General features: G+C 50.3%; 1 protein-coding gene across 3 annotated transcripts; it reads left to right on the forward strand.

Annotated features, from left to right (window-relative positions):
- The first annotated feature begins 939 nt into the window (after positions 1–939).
- Positions 940–22,193, forward strand: LOC142910201 (uncharacterized). Of its 3 annotated transcripts, none has more exons than XM_076059888.1 (9): positions 940–1,098; positions 1,526–1,724; positions 2,164–2,342; positions 8,052–8,416; positions 8,730–8,895; positions 9,807–10,166; positions 16,217–16,531; positions 16,925–17,270; positions 17,402–22,193. In XM_076059888.1, exons 3-9 carry the CDS (start codon positions 2,336–2,338, stop codon positions 17,526–17,528), a joined length of 1,686 nt encoding a protein of 561 aa, XP_075916003.1. In that variant the 5' UTR covers positions 940–1,098; positions 1,526–1,724; positions 2,164–2,335; the 3' UTR covers positions 17,529–22,193. The 3 variants fall into 3 exon arrangements, with proteins under 3 accessions (XP_075916003.1, XP_075916005.1, XP_075916004.1); XM_076059890.1 differs by having other exon boundaries at positions 16,448–16,531; XM_076059889.1 differs by having other exon boundaries at positions 9,807–10,130.
- The last annotated feature ends 1,159 nt before the right edge of the window (positions 22,194–23,352 follow it).

The raw sequence follows: 23,352 nt of genomic DNA on the forward strand, positions 1-23,352 counted from the left end.
ATACAGCGATCATTGAATCCATCCTCACCTCCTCCATAACCGTCTGGTACGCTGCTGCCACTGCCAAGGACGAGAGCAGACTGCAGCGTATCATCCACACTGCTGGGAAGGTAATTGCCTGCAATCTACCAACCCTCGAGGACCTGCACACGACAAGGTCCATGAGGCGAGCGAGGAAGATTATGGCCGATTCCTCCCACCCTGGACACTCTCTGTTTCAGCTACTCCCCTCTGGCAGAAGGCTTCGGTCCATCAGGACCAAAACCTCACGCCATAAAAACAGTTTCTTCCCATCTGCTGCTGGCCTGTTAAACGAGGCCAAGGGCTAACACTGATTTTAACATTTTATCTACATGATGACACCTTGCCGATATTAACTATGTTAACCTGTTTGTATTTTTTATTTTTAAATTATATCTTAAAGCTATTTTATATTCGATATTTATTCAATTTTATATACTTCAGCCCCTTGGTGTTAGTTAGACTTTTAACCCTTATTATTATAGTAAGACTTGTTTAAAACTTATTTAAGATTTTAGATTCCTATATGTTGAATGTATGCACCATCCTGCCAAAGTAATTTCCGTGTCGGTGTGAAATGTCATGGCGAATAAAACCCTTTCTGATTCTGATTCATTCTCAATAAGAATCGATTCTGAACGCTCTCCTTTTCTAACACAATCGATTCTCATGGTTTGTATCCCAATGGGATTCGATTCTATGCGCTTTAAATCACTAGCTAGATCGATTCCTATGTTAGAACAAATCGCCATAATCAATTCCCATGTTATCGAAAATGTATTCGATTCCATTTTACACTCACGACCAACGTCAATTCCAATGCAGTCTCAATAGGGATCGATGCCATCGGCTACATTTTTGACCACTATCGATTCGCATTTGTTATCCACATAGGAATCGATCCGAGTTTTTAATTAAACCTTGAATCGATTTCCTCAGCACGTGACTTGGGTGAGGCGGACGCGTGGCTGCGTGTGGGGTTAATGGCGATGTCGAAACTCTACAAACTTGGCCTACTCTTCCCCTTCATCCTGCCTCTCCTCCTCCTCCACCACCTCGTCACGTGCAGCAGCCACGGTGAGCAGAGCCCGAGGTGGTCGATAAATCGGGTGCCAGGTTGTGATTGTGGGGTGAGTGGTGGTGCAGTGGTTAGCGCACTGTGTGGGGAGTGGTGGTGCAGTGGTTAGCGCACTGTGTGGAGAGTGGTGGTGCAGTGGTTAGCGCACTGTGTAAGTGTGAGTGGAGAGTGGTGGTGCAGTGGTTAGCGCACTGTGTGAGTGTGGAGTGGTGGTGCAGTGGTTAGCGCACTGTGTGTGTGTGTGGGGAGTGGTGGTGCAGTGGTTAACGCACTGTGTGTGTGTGGAGTGGTGGTGCAGTGGTTAGCACACTGTGTGTGGAAGTGTGTGGGGAGTGGTGGTGCAGTGGTTCACGCACTGTGTGTGTGAGTGAGGAGTGGTGGTGCAGTGGTTAACGCACTCTTGAATGTTTTTCCCCATCTGCCCAGCTCCGCTGTTCCCACTGAATGTTCGTTTGGAGTCTCGAGACCTCCTGGCGACCCTTTGCTGGGACCCCGTTGAAGCGGCTCCCAGTGGGGATGGAGGGGATAGACCCCCACTTGTTGATCCTTTCACCATCAACTCGACCACCACGACCACGACCAACTGAACGTTCCTGAATGTTACATACACAGTTCAGAGCAAACTGTGAGATGCTCACTCACTCAGCCACTCACTCACCAACCCACTCACTCACCCACTCACTAACCCACTCACTTACCCACTCTCTCACCAACCGCCTCACCCACTCACTCACCAACCCACTCACCCACTCACCCACTCACTCACCCACTCACCAACCCACTCACCAACCCACTCACTCACCCACTCACCAACCCACTGACCCACCCACTCACCAACCCACTCACCAACCCACTCACTCACCAACCCACTCACTCACCCACTCAATCACCCACTCACCCATTCACCCACTCACTCACCAACCCATTCACCCACTCACCAACCCACTCACCCACTCACTCACCAACCCACTCATCCACCAACCCACTCACACACACACACGTCTCTCTCACCCACTGGCTCCTCACCACCCTCACCACTCCTCCCTGTGTCTCTGTCTGCGCAGCTTCAGACGAGCCCGCTGGCAGACCGTCTGCGCTTCCACAACGGAGACACGGTGCGACGTCTCCTCGGCGCTGGACGATCCCGGTGACCGCTACCTCCTCCGTGTGAGATTCTCCTTCTCATCCTCGCCGTCGCGATCCTCACGCTGGGTCGCCGTTGTAGTCCTGCCCTTGATGGAAAGTGAGTGGCACGAGATTGTACATATGCCTCTGTCTTTATGTGTGTCTCTCTCTCTGTGTCTCTGTGTGTGTCTTTCTCTGTGTCTCTGTGTGTGTGTCTCTCTGTGTCTCTCTCTTTGTGTCTCTGTGTGTGTGTGTCTCTCTGTGTCTCTCTCTCTGTGTCTCTCTTTGTCCGTGTCTGTCTGGTGCTCACTAACAGCACTTGCCCCAACGGTCTTTTTCAGGCTACACGGAGGATCTTTGTCATCTTTGTCTGTGTGTGTCGCTGTGTATGTCTGTGACTCTTTCTGCCTGTGTGTGTGTCTTCGGCTTACAGGGGGAGATCACACAAACTCCACTCGCTCTGTAGGACAGGGGGAGATCACACAAACTCCACTCACTCTGTAGAACAGGGGGAGATCATACAAACTCCACACACTCTGTAGGACAGGGGGAGATCACACAAACTCCACTCACTCACTCTGTAGGACAGGGGGAGATCACACAAACTCCACTCACTCACTCTGTAGGACAGGGGGAGATCACACAAACTCCACTCACTCACTCTGTAGGACAGGGGGAGATCACACAAACTCCACTCACTCACTCACTCTGTAGAACAGGGGGAGATCACACAAACTCCACTTACTCACTCTGTAGGACAGGGGGAGATCACACAAACTCCACTCACTCTGTAGGACAAGGGGAGATCACACAAACTCCACTCACTCACTCTGTAGAACAGGGGGAGATCACACAAACTCCACTCACTCACTCTGTAGGACAGGGGGAGATCACACAAACTCCACACACTCTGTAGGACAGGGGGAGATCACACAAACTCCACTCACTCACTCTGTAGGACAAGGGGAGATCACACAAACTCCACTCACTCACTCTGTAGCACAGGGGGAGATCACACAAACTCCACTCACTCACTCTGTAGGACAGGGGGAGATCACACAAACTCCACTCACTCTGTAGGACAGGGGGAGATCACACAAACTCCACTCACTCACTCTATAGCACAGGGGGAGATCACACAAACTCCACTCACTCACTCTGTAGGACAGGGGGAGATCATACAAACTCCACTCACTCACTCACTGTAGGACAGGGGGAGATCACACAAACTCCACTTACTCTGTAGGACAGGGAGAGATCACACAAACTCCACTCACACACTCTGTAGGACAGGGGGAGATCACACAAACTCCACTCACTCTGTAGGACAGGGAGAGATCACACAAACTCCACTCACTCACTCTGTAGGACAGGGGGAGATCACACAAACTCCACTCACTCTGTAGGACAGGGGGAGATCACACAAACTCCACTCACTCTGTAGGATAGGGGGAGATCACACAAACTCCACTCACTCACTCTGTAGGACAGGGAGAGATCACACAAACTCCACTCACTCACTCTGTAGGACAGGGGGAGATCACACAAACTCCACTCACTCTGTAGGACAGGGGGAGATCACACAAACTCCACTCACTCTGTAGGACAGGGGGAGATCACACAAACTCCACTCGCTCTGTAGGACAGGGGGAGATCACACAACCTCCACTCACTCTGTAGGACAGGGGGAGATCACACAAACTCCACTCACTCACTCTATAGAACAGGGGGAGATCACACAAACTCCACTCACTCTGTAGAACAGGGGGAGATCATACAAACGCCACTCACTCTGTAGGACAGGGGGAGATCACACAAACTCCACTCACTCACTCTGTAGGACAGGGGGCGATCACACAAACTCCACTCACACACTCTGTAGGACAGGGGGAGATCACACAAACTCCACTCACTCACTCTGTAGGACAGGGGGAGATCACACAAACTCCACTCACTCACTCTGTAGGACAGGGGGAGATCACACAAACTCCACTCACTCTGTAGAACAGGGGGAGATCATACAAACGCCACTCACTCTGTAGGACAGGGGGAGATCACACAAACTCCACTCACTCACTCTGTAGGACAGGGGGCGATCACACAAACTCCACTCACACACTCTGTAGGACAGGGGAGATCACACAAACTCCACTCACTCACTCTGTAGGACAGGGGGAGATCACACAAACTCCACTCACTCACTCTGTAGGACAGGGGGAGATCACACAAACTCCACTCACTCACTCTGTAGGATAGGGGGAGATCACACAAACTCCACTCACTCTGTAGGACAGGGGGAGATCACACAAACTCCACTCACTCACTCTGTAGAACAGGGGGAGATCACACAAACTCCACACACTCACTCTGTAGGACAGGGGGAGATCACACAAACTCCACTCGCTCTGTAGGACAGGGGGAGATCACACAAACTCCACACACTCTGTAGGACAGGGGGAGATCACACAAACTCCACTCACACACTCTGTAGGACAGGGGGAGATCACACAAACTCCACTCACTCACTCTGTAGGACAGGGAGAGATCACACAAACTCCACTCACTCACTCTGTAGGACAGGGGGAGATCACACAAACTCCACTCACTCTGTAGGACAGGGGGAGATCACACAAACTCCACTCACTCTGTAGGATAGGGGGAGATCACACAAACTCCACTCACTCACTCTGTAGGACAGGGAGAGATCACACAAACTCCACTCACTCACTCTGTAGGACAGGGGGAGATCACACAAACTCCACTCACTCTGTAGGACAGGGGGAGATCACACAAACTCCACTCACTCTGTAGGACAGGGGGAGATCACACAAACTCCACTCGCTCTGTAGGACAGGGGGAGATCACACAACCTCCACTCACTCTGTAGGACAGGGGGAGATCACACAAACTCCACTCACTCACTCTATAGAGCAGGGGGAGATCACACAAACTCCACTCACTCTGTAGAACAGGGGGAGATCATACAAACGCCACTCACTCTGTAGGACAGGGGGAGATCACACAAACTCCACTCACTCACTCTGTAGGACAGGGGGCGATCACACAAACTCCACTCACACACTCTGTAGGACAGGGGGAGATCACACAAACTCCACTCACTCACTCTGTAGGACAGGGGGAGATCACACAAACTCCACTCACTCACTCTGTAGGACAGGGGGAGATCACACAAACTCCACTCACTCTGTAGAACAGGGGGAGATCATACAAACGCCACTCACTCTGTAGGACAGGGGGAGATCACACAAACTCCACTCACTCACTCTGTAGGACAGGGGGCGATCACACAAACTCCACTCACACACTCTGTAGGACAGGGGAGATCACACAAACTCCACTCACTCACTCTGTAGGACAGGGGGAGATCACACAAACTCCACTCACTCACTCTGTAGGACAGGGGGAGATCACACAAACTCCACTCACTCACTCTGTAGGATAGGGGGAGATCACACAAACTCCACTCACTCTGTAGGACAGGGGGAGATCACACAAACTCCACTCACTCACTCTGTAGAACAGGGGGAGATCACACAAACTCCACTCACTCACTCTGTAGAACAGGGGGAGATCACACAAACTCCACACACTCACTCTGTAGGACAGGGGGAGATCACACAAACTCCACTCGCTCTGTAGGACAGGGGGAGATCACACAAACTCCACACACTCTGTAGGACAGGGGGAGATCACACAAACTCCACTCACACACTCTGTAGGACAGGGGGAGATCACACAAACTCCACTCACTCACTCTGTAGGACAGGGGGAGATCACACAAACTCCACTCACTCTGTAGGACAGGGGGAGATCACACAAACTCCACTCACTCTGTAGGATAGGGGGAGATCACACAAACTCCACTCACTCACTCTGTAGGACAGGGAGAGATCACACAAACTCCACTCACTCACTCTGTAGGACAGGGGGAGATCACACAAACTCCACTCACTCTGTAGGACAGGAGGAGATCACACAAACTCCACTCACTCTGTAGGACAGGGGGAGATCACACAAACTCCACTCGCTCTGTAGGACAGGGGGAGATCACACAACCTCCACTCACTCTGTAGGACAGGGGGAGATCACACAAACTCCACTCACTCACTCTATAGAACAGGGGGAGATCACACAAACTCCACTCACTCTGTAGAACAGGGGGAGATCATACAAACGCCACTCACTCTGTAGGACAGGGGGAGATCACACAAACTCCACTCACTCACTCTGTAGGACAGGGGGCGATCACACAAACTCCACTCACACACTCTGTAGGACAGGGGGAGATCACACAAACTCCACTCACTCACTCTGTAGGACAGGGGGAGATCACACAAACTCCACTCACTCACTCTGTAGGACAGGGGGAGATCACACAAACTCCACTCACTCTGTAGAACAGGGGGAGATCATACAAACGCCACTCACTCTGTAGGACAGGGGGAGATCACACAAACTCCACTCACTCACTCTGTAGGACAGGGGGCGATCACACAAACTCCACTCACACACTCTGTAGGACAGGGGAGATCACACAAACTCCACTCACTCACTCTGTAGGACAGGGGGAGATCACACAAACTCCACTCACTCACTCTGTAGGACAGGGGGAGATCACACAAACTCCACTCACTCACTCTGTAGGATAGGGGGAGATCACACAAACTCCACTCACTCTGTAGGACAGGGGGAGATCACACAAACTCCACTCACTCACTCTGTAGAACAGGGGGAGATCACACAAACTCCACACACTCACTCTGTAGGACAGGGGGAGATCACACAAACTCCACTCGCTCTGTAGGACAGGGGGAGATCACACAAACTCCACACACTCTGTAGGACAGGGAGAGATCACACAAACTCCACTCACACACTCTGTAGGACAGGGGGAGATCACACAAACTCCACTCGCTCTGTAGGACAGGGGGAGATCACACAAACTCCACTCACTCTGTAGGACAGGGGCAGATCACGCAAACGCCACACACTCTGTAGGACAGGGGGAGATCACACAAACTCCACTCACTCTGTAGGACAGGGGGAGATCACACAAACTCCACACACTCTGTAGGACAGCGGGAGATCACACAAACTCCACTCACACTGTAGAACAGGGGGAGATCACACAAACTCCACACACTCTGTAGGACAGGGGGAGATCACACAAACTCCACTCACTCTATAAAACAGGGGGAGATCACACAAACTCCACTCACACACTCTGTAGAACAGGGGGAGATCACACAAACTCCACTCACTCTGTAGAACAGGGGGTGATCATACAAACTCCACTCACTCTGTAGAACAGGGGGAGATTACACAAACTCCACTCACTCTGTAGGACAGGGGGAGATCACACAAAGTCCACTCACTCACTCTGTAGGACAGGGGGAGATCACACAAACTCTACTCACACACTCTGTAGAACAGGGGGTGATCATACAAACTCCACTCACTCTGTAGAACAAGGGAAGATCACACAAACTCCACTCACTCTGTAGGACAGGGGGAGATCACACAAAGTCCACTCACTCACTCTGTAAGAAAGGGAGAGACCACACAAACTCCACTCACACACTCTGTAGAACAGGGGGAGATCACACAAACTCCACTCACACTGTAGAACAGGGGGAGATCACATAAACTCCACTCACTCTGTAGGACAGGGGGAGATCACACAAACTCCACTCACACATTCTGTAGGACAGGGGGAGATCACACAAACTCCACTCACTCACTCTGTAGGACAGGGAGAGATCACACAAACATCCCTCGCCATGACCCCCCCTCTCCCGTGTCTCAGCTGTGCTCAGCGCTCCGTCGTTCACCCTGAGGCTCGACAAACTGACGCGGGGGGAGGAGGAGGAGGAGGGCGATGGTGGTGAGGATGAGGAGTGCGGTGTTGTGGGTGACGATGAAGACAACGACGATGATGGCTACAACGACGACGGCGATGACGATGACCGTGACGGCGGTGACGATGACCGCCGTGATGACGGTGGTCCTGGGGTGGCTGGGGAGTTGGAGGTGGCGGTCGACGGAGAGCCGGAGGTGCGGAAGCTGTCGTTGTTGGTCTCCGTCGGGCGGGGGTGGAGGGCGCTGGTGGCCCACGACGTGAAGTATCACCATCAGGTTGACATCTCAACAAGAGGCGGCGTTAGACTCACGGTGAGAGGTTGCCGGAGTTGTGACGGGGGTCGGGAGGTTGTGGCGGGAGATGTGTGTGGTTGAGTGGGTGGGTGGCGATGCTGCTACTGATGATGATGATGATACTACCAATGACACTACTACTGATGATGCTGCTACTACTGATGATGATGCTGTTGCTGCTACTACTACTGCTACTACTAATGATGATGATGATACTGATGATGCTACTACCAATGACACTACTACTGATGATGCTACTACTACTGATGATGATGCTGTTGCTGCTACTACTACTGCTGCTACTACTGATGATGATGATGCTTACTGCCAGGAGCGCTTCATCGGATGCCGGTACCAACACCGAATGATGCTTCTGCCGGGACGCGAGGATGAGTACTGCGTCCGCGTGAGAATGGTAGCCGACTTGCCACGGTGGAAGGCAGGGGAGTGGTCTCCACTGTCGTGTGTCTCTGTCCCTCCACCATACAGCACCGGGGGTGAGTGGGTGGCTGGGTGAATGAGTGAGAGGTATTTTTGTGCGTGTGAAGTGGGTCTCTGTGTGAGTAGCCTTGTGGGTCTCTATGAGTGGTCTATGGGTCTCTGTGTGAGTAGTCTTGTGGGTCTTTGAGTGGTCTATGGGACTCTGCGTGAGTAGTCTATAGGTTTCTATGAGTAGTCTATGGATTTCGATTTAAAGCTTTCGTGACTGCAAGGATTCATCTTCTTTGGTTCTTTCGGTAAAGTCACATAGAATGAGAATAAAATAAATTGATAAAATAAAATAACACAATAAAATTCTCATGACGTTTCGGCCACAACACAAGCGGCCTTCATCAGGTGAAGGAACGAGACTGTCTGGAGGACAGCGCTGGAGCGAACACAGCCACGCTCAGACCAGCACTGTCCTCCAGACAGTCTCGTCCCTTCACCTGATGAAGGCCGCTTGTGTTGTGGCCGATACGTCGTAAGAATTTTATTGTGTTATTTTATTTGATCAATTTATTATTTTATTCTCATTCTACGTGGCTTTACCGAAATTACCAAAGAAGATAGTCTATGGGTCTCTATGAGTACTCTATGGATCTCTGCGTGAGTAGTCTTGTGGGTCTCTGAGTAGTCTATAGGTCTCTGCGTGAGTAGTCTATGGATCTCTATGAGTAGTCTATGGGTCTCTATGAGTAGTCTATGGGTCTCTTATGAGTAGTCTATGGGTCTCTATGAGTAGTCTATGGGTCTCTGTGAGTAGTCTATGGGTCTCTGCGTGAGTAGTCTATGGGTCTCTGCGTGAGTAGTCTATGGGTCTCTATGAGTAGTCTATGGGTCTCTATGAGTAGTCTATGGGTCTCTATGAGTAGTCTATGGGTCTCTATGAGTAGTCTATGGGTCTCTGCGTGGTCTTCCCACCCAGCCCCTCGTGTGGGTGTCGACACGGACGGCCAGGTCACGGCGGTGGTCGGCCAGAAGGTGGCGCTGCTGCGCTGCGTCCTGTGGGGTGCGGCCGTGGTGGTGGTGCAGGCCAACTGGCTGAAGGCCTCCCGTGACTACGTCTGGGCGGGGGCCAATTTGGCCACGCTCAGCCCGCTGCACGGCACGGCGTACTCCAACTCGTCCCTCGCGGGCCGACTGCGGTTCCGCGTTGGGGGGCCTCCCGGCGACGTCTCGCTGGAGCTGCTGGACGTGCGTCCTGGCGACGGGGGCCTCTTCCTCTGTCACATTGTCACCTTCCCCCACGGTAACTTCGAGGGGAGGGTCAACCTCTCTGTCATCGGTGAGAATTGACACTGCCCCACGCAGAGACCCATAGACTCATCATGCAGAGACCCATAGACTACTCACGCAGACACCCATAGACTACTCACACAGAGACCCATAGACTACTCACACAGAGACCCATAGACTCACACAGAGACTCATAGACTACTCACACAGAGACCCATATACTACTCACACAGAGACCCATATACTACTCACACAGAGACCCATAGACTACTCACACAGAGACCCATAGACTCATCACACAGACACCCATAGACTCATCACACAGACACCCATAGACTACTCACACAGAGACCCATAGACTCACACAGAGACCCATAGACTCATCACACAGAGACCCATAGACTACTCACACAGACACCCATAGACTACTCACACAGACACCCATAGACTACTCACACAGAGACCCATAGACTACTCACACAGACACCCATAGACTACCCACACAGAGACCCATAGACTACTCACACAGAGACCCATAGACTCACACAGAGACCCATAGACTACTCACACAGACACCCATAGACTACTCACTCAGAGACCCATAGACTCACACAGAGACCCATAGACTACTCACACAGAGACCCATAGAATACTCACACAGAGACCCATAGACTCATCACACAGAGACCCATAGACTACTCACACAGAGACCCATGGACTACTCACACAGACACCCATAGAATATTTACACAGAGACCCATAGACTACTCACACAGACACCCATAGACTACTCACACAGACACCCATAGACTACTCACAAAGAGACCCATAGACTACTTACACAGAGACCCATAGACTACTCACACAGACACTCATAGACTACTCACACAGAGACCCATAGATTACTCACACAGAGACCCATAGACTCATCACACAGACACCCATAGACTACTCACACAGACACCCATAAACTACTCACACAGAGACCCATAGACTCATCACACAGACACCCATAGACTACTCACACAGAGACCCATAGACTACTCACACAGACACCCATAGACTACTCACACAGAGACCCATAGACTACTCACACAGAGACCCATAGACTCATCACACAGAGACCCATAGACTCACACTGAGACCCATAGACTACTCACACAGACACCCATAGACTACTCACACAGACACCCATAGACTACTCACACAGAGACCCATTGACTCATCACACAGACACCCATAGACTACTCACACAGAGACCCATAGACTCATCACACAGAGACCCATAGACTCACACAGAGACCCATAGACTCACACAGAGACCCATAGTCTACTCACACAGAGACCCATAGACTCACACAGACACCCATAGACTACTTACACAGAGACCCATGGACTCATCACACAGACACCCATAGACTACTCACTCAGAGACCCATAGACAACTCACACAGAGACCCATAGACTCATCACACAGACACCAATAGGCTACTCACACAGAGACCCATAGACTCATCACACAAACACCCATAGACTACTCACACAGAGACCCATAGACTCATCACACAGAGACCCATAGACTACTTACACAGAGACCCATAGACTACTCACACAGACACCCATAGACTACTCACACAGACACCCATAGACTACTCACACAGAGACCCATAGACTACTTACACAGAGACCCATAGACTACTCACACAGACACCCATAGACTACTCACACAGACACCCATAAACTACTCACACAGAGACCCATAGACTCATCACACAGACACCCATAGACTACTCACACAGAGACCCATAGACTACTCACACAGACACCCATAGACTACTCACACAGAGACCCATAGACTACTCACACAGAGACCCATAGACTCATCACACAGAGACCCATAGACTCACACTGAGACCCATAGACTACTCACACAGACACCCATAGACTACTCACACAGACACCCATAGACTACTCACACAGAGACCCATTGACTCATCACACAGACACCCATAGACTACTCACACAGAGACCCATAGACTCATCACACAGAGACCCATAGACTCACACAGAGACCCATAGACTCACACAGAGACCCATAGTCTACTCACACAGAGACCCATAGACTCACACAGACACCCATAGACTACTTACACAGAGACCCATGGACTCATCACACAGACACCCATAGACTACTCACTCAGAGACCCATAGACAACTCACACAGAGACCCATAGACTCATCACACAGACACCAATAGGCTACTCACACAGAGACCCATAGACTCATCACACAAACACCCATAGACTACTCACACAGAGACCCATAGACTCATCACACAGAGACCCATAGACTACTTACACAGAGACCCATAGACTACTCACACAGACACCCATAGACTACTCACACAGACACCCATAGACTACTCACACAGAGACCCATAGACTACTTACACAGAGACCCATAGACTACTCACACAGACACCCATAGACTACTCACACAGACACCCATAGACTACTCACACAGAGACCCATAGACTACTCACACAGAGACCCATAGACTCATCACACAGACACCCATAGACTACTCACACAGAGACCCATAGACTCATCACACAGACACCCATAGACTACTCACACAGAGACCCATAGACTACTCACACAGAGACCCATATACTACTCACACAGAGACCCATATACTACTCACACAGAGACCCATAGACTACTCACACAGAGACCCATAGACTCATCACACAGACACCCATAGACTCATCACACAGACACCCATAGACTACTCACACAGAGACCCATAGACTCACACAGAGACCCATAGACTCATCACACAGAGACCCATAGACTACTCACACAGACACCCATAGACTACTCACACAGACACCCATAGACTACTCACACAGAGACCCATAGACTACTCACACAGACACCCATAGACTACCCACACAGAGACCCATAGACTACTCACACAGAGACCCATAGACTCACACAGAGACCCATAGACTACTCACACAGACACCCATAGACTACTCACTCAGAGACCCATAGACTCACACAGAGACCCATAGACTACTCACACAGAGACCCATAGAATACTCACACAGAGACCCATAGACTCATCACACAGAGACCCATAGACTACTCACACAGAGACCCATGGACTACTCACACAGACACCCATAGAATATTTACACAGAGACCCATAGACTACTCACACAGACACCCATAGACTACTCACACAGACACCCATAGACTACTCACAAAGAGACCCATAGACTACTTACACAGAGACCCATAGACTACTCACACAGACACTCATAGACTACTCACACAGAGACCCATAGATTACTCACACAGAGACCCATAGACTCATCACACAGACACCCATAGACTACTCACACAGACACCCATAAACTACTCACACAGAGACCCATAGACTCATCACACAGACACCCATAGACTACTCACACAGAGACCCATAGACTACTCACACAGACACCCATAGACTACTCACACAGAGACCCATAGACTACTCACACAGAGACCCATAGACTCATCACACAGAGACCCATAGACTCACACTGAGACCCATAGACTACTCACACAGACACCCATAGACTACTCACACAGACACCCATAGACTACTCACACAGAGACCCATTGACTCATCACACAGACACCCATAGACTACTCACACAGAGACCCATAGACTCATCACACAGAGACCCATAGACTCACACAGAGACCCATAGACTCACACAGAGACCCATAGTCTACTCACACAGAGACCCATAGACTCACACAGACACCCATAGACTACTTACACAGAGACCCATGGACTCATCACACAGACACCCATAGACTACTCACTCAGAGACCCATAGACAACTCACACAGAGACCCATAGACTCATCACACAGACACCAATAGGCTACTCACACAGAGACCCATAGACTCATCACACAAACACCCATAGACTACTCACACAGAGACCCATAGACTCATCACACAGAGACCCATAGACTACTTACACAGAGACCCATAGACTACTCACACAGACACCCATAGACTACTCACACAGACACCCATAGACTACTCACACAGAGACCCATAGACTACTTACACAGAGACCCATAGACTACTCACACAGACACCCATAGACTACTCACACAGACACCCATAAACTACTCACACAGAGACCCATAGACTCATCACACAGACACCCATAGACTACTCACACAGAGACCCATAGACTACTCACACAGACACCCATAGACTACTCACACAGAGACCCATAGACTACTCACACAGAGACCCATAGACTCATCACACAGAGACCCATAGACTCACACTGAGACCCATAGACTACTCACACAGACACCCATAGACTACTCACACAGACACCCATAGACTACTCACACAGAGACCCATTGACTCATCACACAGACACCCATAGACTACTCACACAGAGACCCATAGACTCATCACACAGAGACCCATAGACTCACACAGAGACCCATAGACTCACACAGAGACCCATAGTCTACTCACACAGAGACCCATAGACTCACACAGACACCCATAGACTACTTACACAGAGACCCATGGACTCATCACACAGACACCCATAGACTACTCACTCAGAGACCCATAGACAACTCACACAGAGACCCATAGACTCATCACACAGACACCAATAGGCTACTCACACAGAGACCCATAGACTCATCACACAAACACCCATAGACTACTCACACAGAGACCCATAGACTCATCACACAGAGACCCATAGACTACTTACACAGAGACCCATAGACTACTCACACAGACACCCATAGACTACTCACACAGACACCCATAGACTACTCACACAGAGACCCATAGACTACTTACACAGAGACCCATAGACTACTCACACAGACACCCATAGACTACTCACACAGACACCCATAGACTACTCACACAGAGACCCATAGACTACTCACACAGAGACCCATAGACTCATCACACAGACACCCATAGACTACTCACACAGAGACCCATAGACTCATCACACAGACACCCATAGACTACTCACACAGAGAGCCATAGACTCACACAGAGACCCATAGACTCATCACACCGAGACAGATAGACTACTCACATAGAGACCCATAGACTACTCACACAGAGACCCATAGACACACCACACAGACACCCATAGACTACTCACACAGAGACCCATAGACTACTCACACAGAGACCCATAGACTCACACAGACACCCATAGACTCATCACACAGACACCCATAGACTACTCACACAGACACCCATAGACTACTCACACAGAGACCCATAGACTACTCACACAGAGACCCATAGACTCACACAGAGACCTATAGACTCATCACACCGAGACCCATAGACTACTCACACAGAGACCCATAGACTCACATGGAGACCCAAAGCTCATTATCTTCTGCAGATGTAGATGCCACTGGTTCTTCACGCTCTGCAGATGTAGATGCCACTGGTTCTTCACGTTCTGCAGATGTAGATGCCACTGGTTCTTCACGCTCTGCAGATGTAGATGCCACTGGTTCTTCACGTTCTACAGATGTAGATGCCGCTGGTTATTCACGCTCTGCAGATGTAGATGCCGCTGATTCTTCACGTTCTGCAGATGTAGATGCCACTGGTTCTTCACGCTCTGCAGATGTAGATGCCACTGGTTCTTCACGTTCTGCAGATGTAGATGCCACTGGTTCTTCACGTTCTGCAGATGTAGATCCCACTGGTTCTTCACGCTCTGCAGATGTAGATGCCACTGGTTCTTCACGTTCTGCAGATGTAGATGCCACTGGTTCTTCACGTTCTGCAGATGTAGATGCCACTGGTTCTTCACGCTCTGCAGATGTAGATGCCACTGGTTCTTCACGTTCAGCAGATGTAGATGCCGCTGGTTATTCACGTTCTACAGATGTAGATGCCACTGGTTCTTCATGTTCTGTAGATGTAGATGCCACTGGTTCTTCACGTGCTACAGATGTACATGTCACTGTTTTTTCGTATTCTGTTGATATTAATGTCACTGGTTCTTCTCGTTTTGCAGATGTAGATGCCACTGGTTCTTCACCTTTTGGAGATGTAGATGCCACTGGTTCTTCACCTTCTGGAGATGTAGAGGCCACTGGTTCTTCACGTTCTACAGATTTAGATGCCACTGGTTCTTCACGTTCTACAGATGTAGATGCCACTGGTTCTTCACGCTCTGCAGATGTAGATGCCACTGGTTCTTCACGTTCTACAGATGTAAATGCAACTGGTTCTTCACGTTCTACAGATGTAGATGCCACCACCGCCGTCTGTTGCACGCCGGTTGAACTCACGACTTTCGGTCCGAACAGGCAACTGGACACACGAACAGGTTTGTTCGCATCTCTGAATGTTGCATGTGTGTGTGTCCGTGTACGTGTGTGTGTGTGCGTGTCCGTGTACGTGCACGTGTGTGTGTTGCTTTGTGTGTGTCCGTGTCATTGTGTGTGTGTGTGTTGGTGCGTGTGTGCGTGTCCGTGTGTGTGTCCGTGTGCATGCATGTGTGTCCGTGTGTGTGTGTGCGTGTGTGTGCGTGTGTGTGTGTCCGTGTGTGTGTGTGTCCGTGTGCGTGTGTGTGTGTTCGTGTGCATGTGTGTGTGTTTCCATGTGCGTGTGTGTGTGCGTGTGCGTGTGTGTGTCCCTGTTCTGGCCACCCATCCCCTCGTTTGTCACAATCACGGCCTTCTCAGCTGCTGACACTCGCTAACGGCACCCGCCCCGACAGTCCGCCGTGGCCTTCACGGGGGAACTTTGTCTCCGTCCGTCCCTCCGTCTCGCTCCCTCGACCCGCAACGCCCGGGTGCAAGCGCCGCGAGCCTCAAAGGGCGCCTAGCCTGGCGCGTGTGGTCATCGCGGCGGTTGTCGTCGTGCTACGGCGGCACGCTGACGCCACGCGGGGGACCGTTTGGCCACGCAGAGAATTCTGCGGCGGCAGCGGCGGCGGGCCGGGCCAGCTGGGCCGCGATCCTCGCCGTGTCCCTCGCCCTGGTGGCCACGCTGCTGCTGCTGCTGCTCTACTGCCACCCCCGTCAGCGTCAGCGTCAGCGTCGTCACGAGCCCTGGGGCCCCTCGTGAGTCGCTCGCTTCTCTCGGACGTCGGGCGGACGTCGGCGGTGCCCGCGGGGTCGTCTGTGTGACGACCTGCCGCTGTGCCCCCCCCCACCACTACCCCACCACCCCCCCACTACCCACATGCGTGCAGGGAGGATCCCCCCACGCTCCCCAAGGCACCGCGGAGAAACGCGGAGGGCGACCGTGGCTCCGTGAGTGGCACTCCGCCAGGACACAGAGGCCCAGTCCATCCGTGTCTCTCTCCGTATTCTGTGTAGTGTGTAGTGTATAGTAGTGTAGTGTATAGTAGTGTAGTGTGTAGTGTAGTGTATAGTGTAGTATATAGTAGTGTAGTGTATATACAGAGACACAGTTAGACTCGACCTAAAGCTTTCGTGACTGCAGGAATTCATTTTCTTTGGGTCTTTCGGTAAAGTTGTGCCCACTTTGTTTATGACCCTTGGGCTACACCCAACTTTAAAACAGCCTGCTGCTTCAGCGGCTTTCATCCCCCTCTTTTCTCCTCCTGATGACGATTGCCAAAATAATACCCACAGACTCACCACACAGAGACCCATAGACTCACCACACAGAGACCCACAGACTCACCACACAGAGACCCATAGACTCACCACACAGAGACCCACAGACTCACCACACAGAGACCCATAGACTCACCACACAGAGACCCACAGACTCACACAGAGACCCACAGACCCACCACACAGAGTACCACAGACTTACCACACAGAGACCCATAGACTCACCACACAGAGAGACCCACAGACTCACCACACAGAGACCCATAGACTCACCACACAGAGACCCACAGACTCACCACACAGAGACCCATAGACTCACCACACAGAGACCCACAGACTCACCACACATAGACCCATAGACTCACCACACAGAGACCCACAGACTCACACAGAGACCCACAGACCCACCACACAGAGACCCACAGACTCACACAGAGACCCATAGACTCACCACACAGAGACCCATAGACTCACCACACAGAGACCCACAGACTCACCACACAGAGACCCATAGACTCACCACACAGAGACCCACAGACTCACACAGAGACCCACAGACTCACCACACAGAGACCCACAGACTCACCACACAGAGACCCATAGACTCACCACACAGAGAGACCCACAGACTCACCACACAGAGACCCACAGACTCACCACACAGTGACCCACCGACTCACCACACAGAGACGCATAGACTCACCACACAGAGACCCACAGACTCACCACACAGAGACCCACAGACTCACACAGAGACCCACAGACCCACCACACAGAGACCCACAGACTCACACAGAGACCCATAGACTCACCACACAGAGACCCATAGACTCACCACACAGAGACCCACAGACTCACCACACAGAGACCCATAGACTCACCACACAGAGACCCACAGACTCACACAGAGACCCACAGACTCACCACACAGAGACCCACAGACTCACCACACAGAGACCCATAGACTCACCACACAGAGAGACCCACAGACTCACCACACAGAGACCCACAGACTCACCACACAGCGACCCACCGACTCACCACACAGAGACGCATAGACTCACCACACAGAGACCCACAGACTCGCCACACAGAGACCCACAGACTCACCACACACAGAGACCCACAGACTCACCACACAGAGACCCATAGACTCACCACACAGACACCCACAGACTCACCACACAGAGACCCACAGATGCATGTTGTATATATAGGTGTTATGAAAATTGATGAAAATAATGAAAATTAAATGAAATTTGAGATTCGCATAATTTATCCGAAATTATGTTAATTAGTGTAATTATGCGCATAAATTATGCTGATTCGAGCGATAATCGTATTAATTTATGCGAGTGGGCGTGGTTAGGATAATGCAGGTCGTTATGGATTATCAGGTCGAGCCTCGGTGACGAGGATTGTGTTATGAATTGGAATGACGCAATTAATCGTATGCAGTGACGCAGGCGTTGTGAGCGTGAATGAGAGAGAGTCGATTCGACTCTGCTCTTTAATTCCGTATTATCGATAAGGATACGATTACTCTCGATTGAACATTACGAATTATGTGTGTTATGGATTATGTGTGGTGATAGTGTGCTTATGATAGGTCCCCAGGATTCAGATCTCATACGCAGAACAATATTATGCAGAATTTCAGGAAGAATCACACACAAACCTTCTGCTTTAATCAATTTTATTTTCTAGCTAACTTTAATTTTTGGATAATATGAAACTCAATCTCGGGATTTTGGAATTTCAACACAGCGTTAACATGATACCATCACGATTGCGTTGTTTCACCTCGATAGCGGCACCTATGGTTAATTCCCGACGCGTAACGCAATCGATCGGTTGTTGAGAGAGAGATTAAAAACATGCGAACTATTCTATCAAAACCTTAACCTTATAATGTAAATTCGTATTTAAACATTGCCCACACAGTACCACATCCATTCATAGACCTTCAAGTAAATTCTTATCACGTTTTTAACAGTAGGGCGATTGGTTATTATGCAACTCAATGACAGCAGTATTTTTCGTTATGAATTGATTTTTAATGCACCACCTTGGAGTGGCAACCCTTCTTGATTATCCCGATATGCGTATCTGTGTCTTCGTTATCACTGGTTCAATTCTTTGCGTAAAGCAGACGCCGAGGTTAGCATCTCTTGTGTCCAAAATGTGTTTCCTGTGTGTTGCGGCGCGGTGGGGGAGTGAGGGGGAGAGTGTGGAGGAGGGGTTGCATACGACCGGCTGCCAGTTTCTGTCCACCGCTGGCTGGATGAGTCAGCACGACGCTCGCCGTCGTCGCACCGATGGGTGTTGAGTGCGGGGCCGCTGCCCTCTCAGCGCTGGTGACGCGAAGTTGCGCACTGTGGCACGCTGGTGGCACGCTGTTGGCACGCGCTGGTGCTGGTGGCGCGCTGGTGGCGCGCTGGTGGCACGCACTGGTGCTGATGCTGATGGCACGCTGGTGGCGCGCGCTCCCTCTCCTTGAAGATGCGCGAACGCGCCCGTGCTGATTCGCTGATAGCAGTTTCTCTCCACTGCTGGCTGAGCTGCTGCACGCTCTTGCTTGGCGTTGCTGGCCGCGCTCTTTCTCCTTGAAGATGCGCGAACGCGCCCGTGCTGATTCGCTGACAGCAGTTTCCTCCACTGCTGGATGAGCTACGCCGGCGCGCGCTCTTTCCGCTACTGTAGTATCTGCCGCTGCGCTCGCCGGCGACAGCTCAAGTTTTTCTTCTGCTGAGTGAGCCGTGTCGCACGCGCTCTCTTTGTTGAGGTTGTTGGCGGCTCTCTGACAGCAGGTTTCCTCCACTGCTGTATGACTCAAGTCGCACGCGCTTGGTCACTGGTTTGCTGAAGTTGTTGGCGGCTGCTCGTGCTTTTCCGCTGCTGGTTGAGCCACGTTGCACGTGCTTTCTTTGTGGAGATGCTCGAGCGCTCTCAGCGCTGATTCGCTGATACTTTGTTGGTGGCTGGCCAACCTTTTTCTTCAGTTGAGTGAGTTGAGTCGCACGTGCTCTCTCTGTTGAAGTGCGCGAACGCGCCCGTGCTGGTTCGCTGACAGCAGGTTTCCTCCACTGCTGTATGACTCACTTTTGTTGATACATCGCGACTCAGCGATCCTCACTACTCAGCGAGGCTCGGAGCCAGCCGCTCCATGCGACTGCTCGTCCTGTGGACGTCTTGACTCGCTGATGTCTTGACTCTTGACTTAACTTCTCTGACAGCAGGTTTCACTGAACTTTTGAAAATGCGGCTGACCGTTATATTCAAAGACAATTCTCTCTGCGCAGTGGAAAAGGGGGAGGGCGGGGTCTGTGTGTGTGAGTTCGTGTGTGTACAGATGGCTCCTGCGATAACGATCTGTTTGCCCTGGCGTGAAATTCCTCTCTCGCGCTCTTCGGGAGAGACAAAGGTGGTCGGGAGTACCTATCTCTTTATACTTTCGACTTATTTTTCTCAAATACCATTTGGTCCCATGTTCGCCAAGACTCGTGTTTGTAACTACGTCCTCCCGACACCTCTCGGTTTTACCGAGGTTCGAATTGTTATGATGGAATTATTAAAAAGAAAAATAATTATCATCCTGAGTTTAAGAGGTCCATTTCTTGATTGTTGGAATCCATATCCCTTGGTTCTGTAAGGTTCTATAATGGAATGTCGTGTAAGGTGAACACGTTATTATTAATGTTATATTGCAATTTCTTTAAAACTTTGTTTGCCTGGTTGCCGTGTGTGGGGTGGGGTGTGTCTCCTCATCAAACCCGGCTGGCTTTTCCAGATGGCCCCTTGTGATAAGGTGTAATTCCTGCTTCCCCGTGAGCGAGAGAGGCAAAGGTGGTCGGGGTTGCTTGGGATATTGTTTAAACTCTTTCGCAAGTTTGCCCGTTGTCTCATTCCTTCTCGAAAACCTTTGATGTGACTGTATTTTGTCTCCAAGCTTTGTTTTAACAGTAAGTATTAAAGGTGAAAATCATTTGATAGCGAATTAATCATTGGATAATAATTCACTGATGTGTCTGGTGGCCTGTTCTTAATTGGAGTGAGCGTTAGGACCGCTAATTTCATCTTATTCTTGTTGTTGCCTTTTAATTTTTTTGTTGTTTTACTGGCAAATAAGGAAAAAAATATGTATACGATTTACCCTGTTGGCGTCTCCGTGTCTAGTCTCTTGGTGTTCTGACCTCGGAGGGACCTTTCCTAAGGGGCCCATCAAACTCTTGTTCATCTGGAGATTTTCGCCGATAGCTGTTACATCCTCGCCTTGAGAGTTTTATTATTTCTTTATTTATTTATGGCCTGTTTATGATCTCCATCTGTGTTTGCGGGTTTTTGGGTTTGTGTGTTTTTATGCATTATTTCCTTTATTATTAAAATATATATCGGCAGATATTATTGTTAATATCAATTTTGGAAAAGGCTCATATACAACAAGAGAGAGAGACACGGAGAGAGAGAGACACACGGGGAGAGAGACACACGGAGAGAGAGACACGGGGAGAGAGAGACACGGGGAGTGAGAGACACGGGGAGAGAGACGGGGAGAGAGACACATGGGGAGAGAGACACACGGGGAGAGAGACACACGGGGAGAGAGACACATGGGGAGAGAGACACATGGGGAGAGAGACACATGGGGAGAGAGACACACGGGGAGTGAGAGACACATGGGGAGAGAGAGACACGGGGAGAGAGACACACGGGGAGAGAGACACACGGGGATAGAGAGACACACACAGAGACTTACACACTCACATGGAGCCATGAACACACATTGACTAACACACACACATCGACTAACACACATATGGACTGACACGCACACTTGGACTTACACACATGGACGTACACACACAGACATCTGGCGTTGCGCGGGCAAAAAAGACATAGACACACATCGACTTACACACACACACGGACCTAAATGCACAGACATGGACTCAAAGACACACACATCGACTCACACAGCAATCCCCGATGATGCCACAGCTAGACCAATTTTCTCTCTCTGGCAAACCTTAGCGAGGAGCAGTTTGAAAACAAAAGTCTTCCTAGTACTGGCAGGTGCATCAAGGAAACAGAAAAGACTCGATTTGTAGTCTCAATGTCTCCCAAGATTTTCGTTTAGGCTTCTATTTGTGCATCCATAAGCTTTGGTTAATTTTCCTAAGTAAATTTAAGAAGCTGTAAAGCATAACAGCATATTTAACGTAGGATCTCTTAAGCAAGGGGCATGCAGGTTGTCCCTGTGGGGGCGTTGGTAGTCCCGTAGACGTGAGGTCTTTTCCACCAATGGAGTGCAGTTTTGTCCTGAAGGAGGATGCGGGCCCAGTCTGAAGGTGACATCAGAAAAGTTGACGTCGAGGTTCATCTTCTTTGGTTCTTTCGGTAAAGTCACCGCCGTGTAGAGTGAGAATAAAATAAGAAAATAACGCGATAAAATTCTCACGACGTTTCGGCCACAACGCAAGCGGCCGTCTTCAGGTGAAAGGTACAGAAACTGTCGGGACGACGTGAGAATTTTATCGCGTTATTTTATTATTTTATTCTC

This window comes from Petromyzon marinus, unplaced genomic scaffold (genome assembly GCF_048934315.1).
Source record: "Petromyzon marinus isolate PM22_M1 ecotype Great Lakes invasive population unplaced genomic scaffold, UKy_Petmar_22M1.pri1.0 PM_G_Scaffold_14, whole genome shotgun sequence".
Lineage (NCBI taxonomy): Eukaryota > Metazoa > Chordata > Hyperoartia > Petromyzontiformes > Petromyzontidae > Petromyzon > Petromyzon marinus.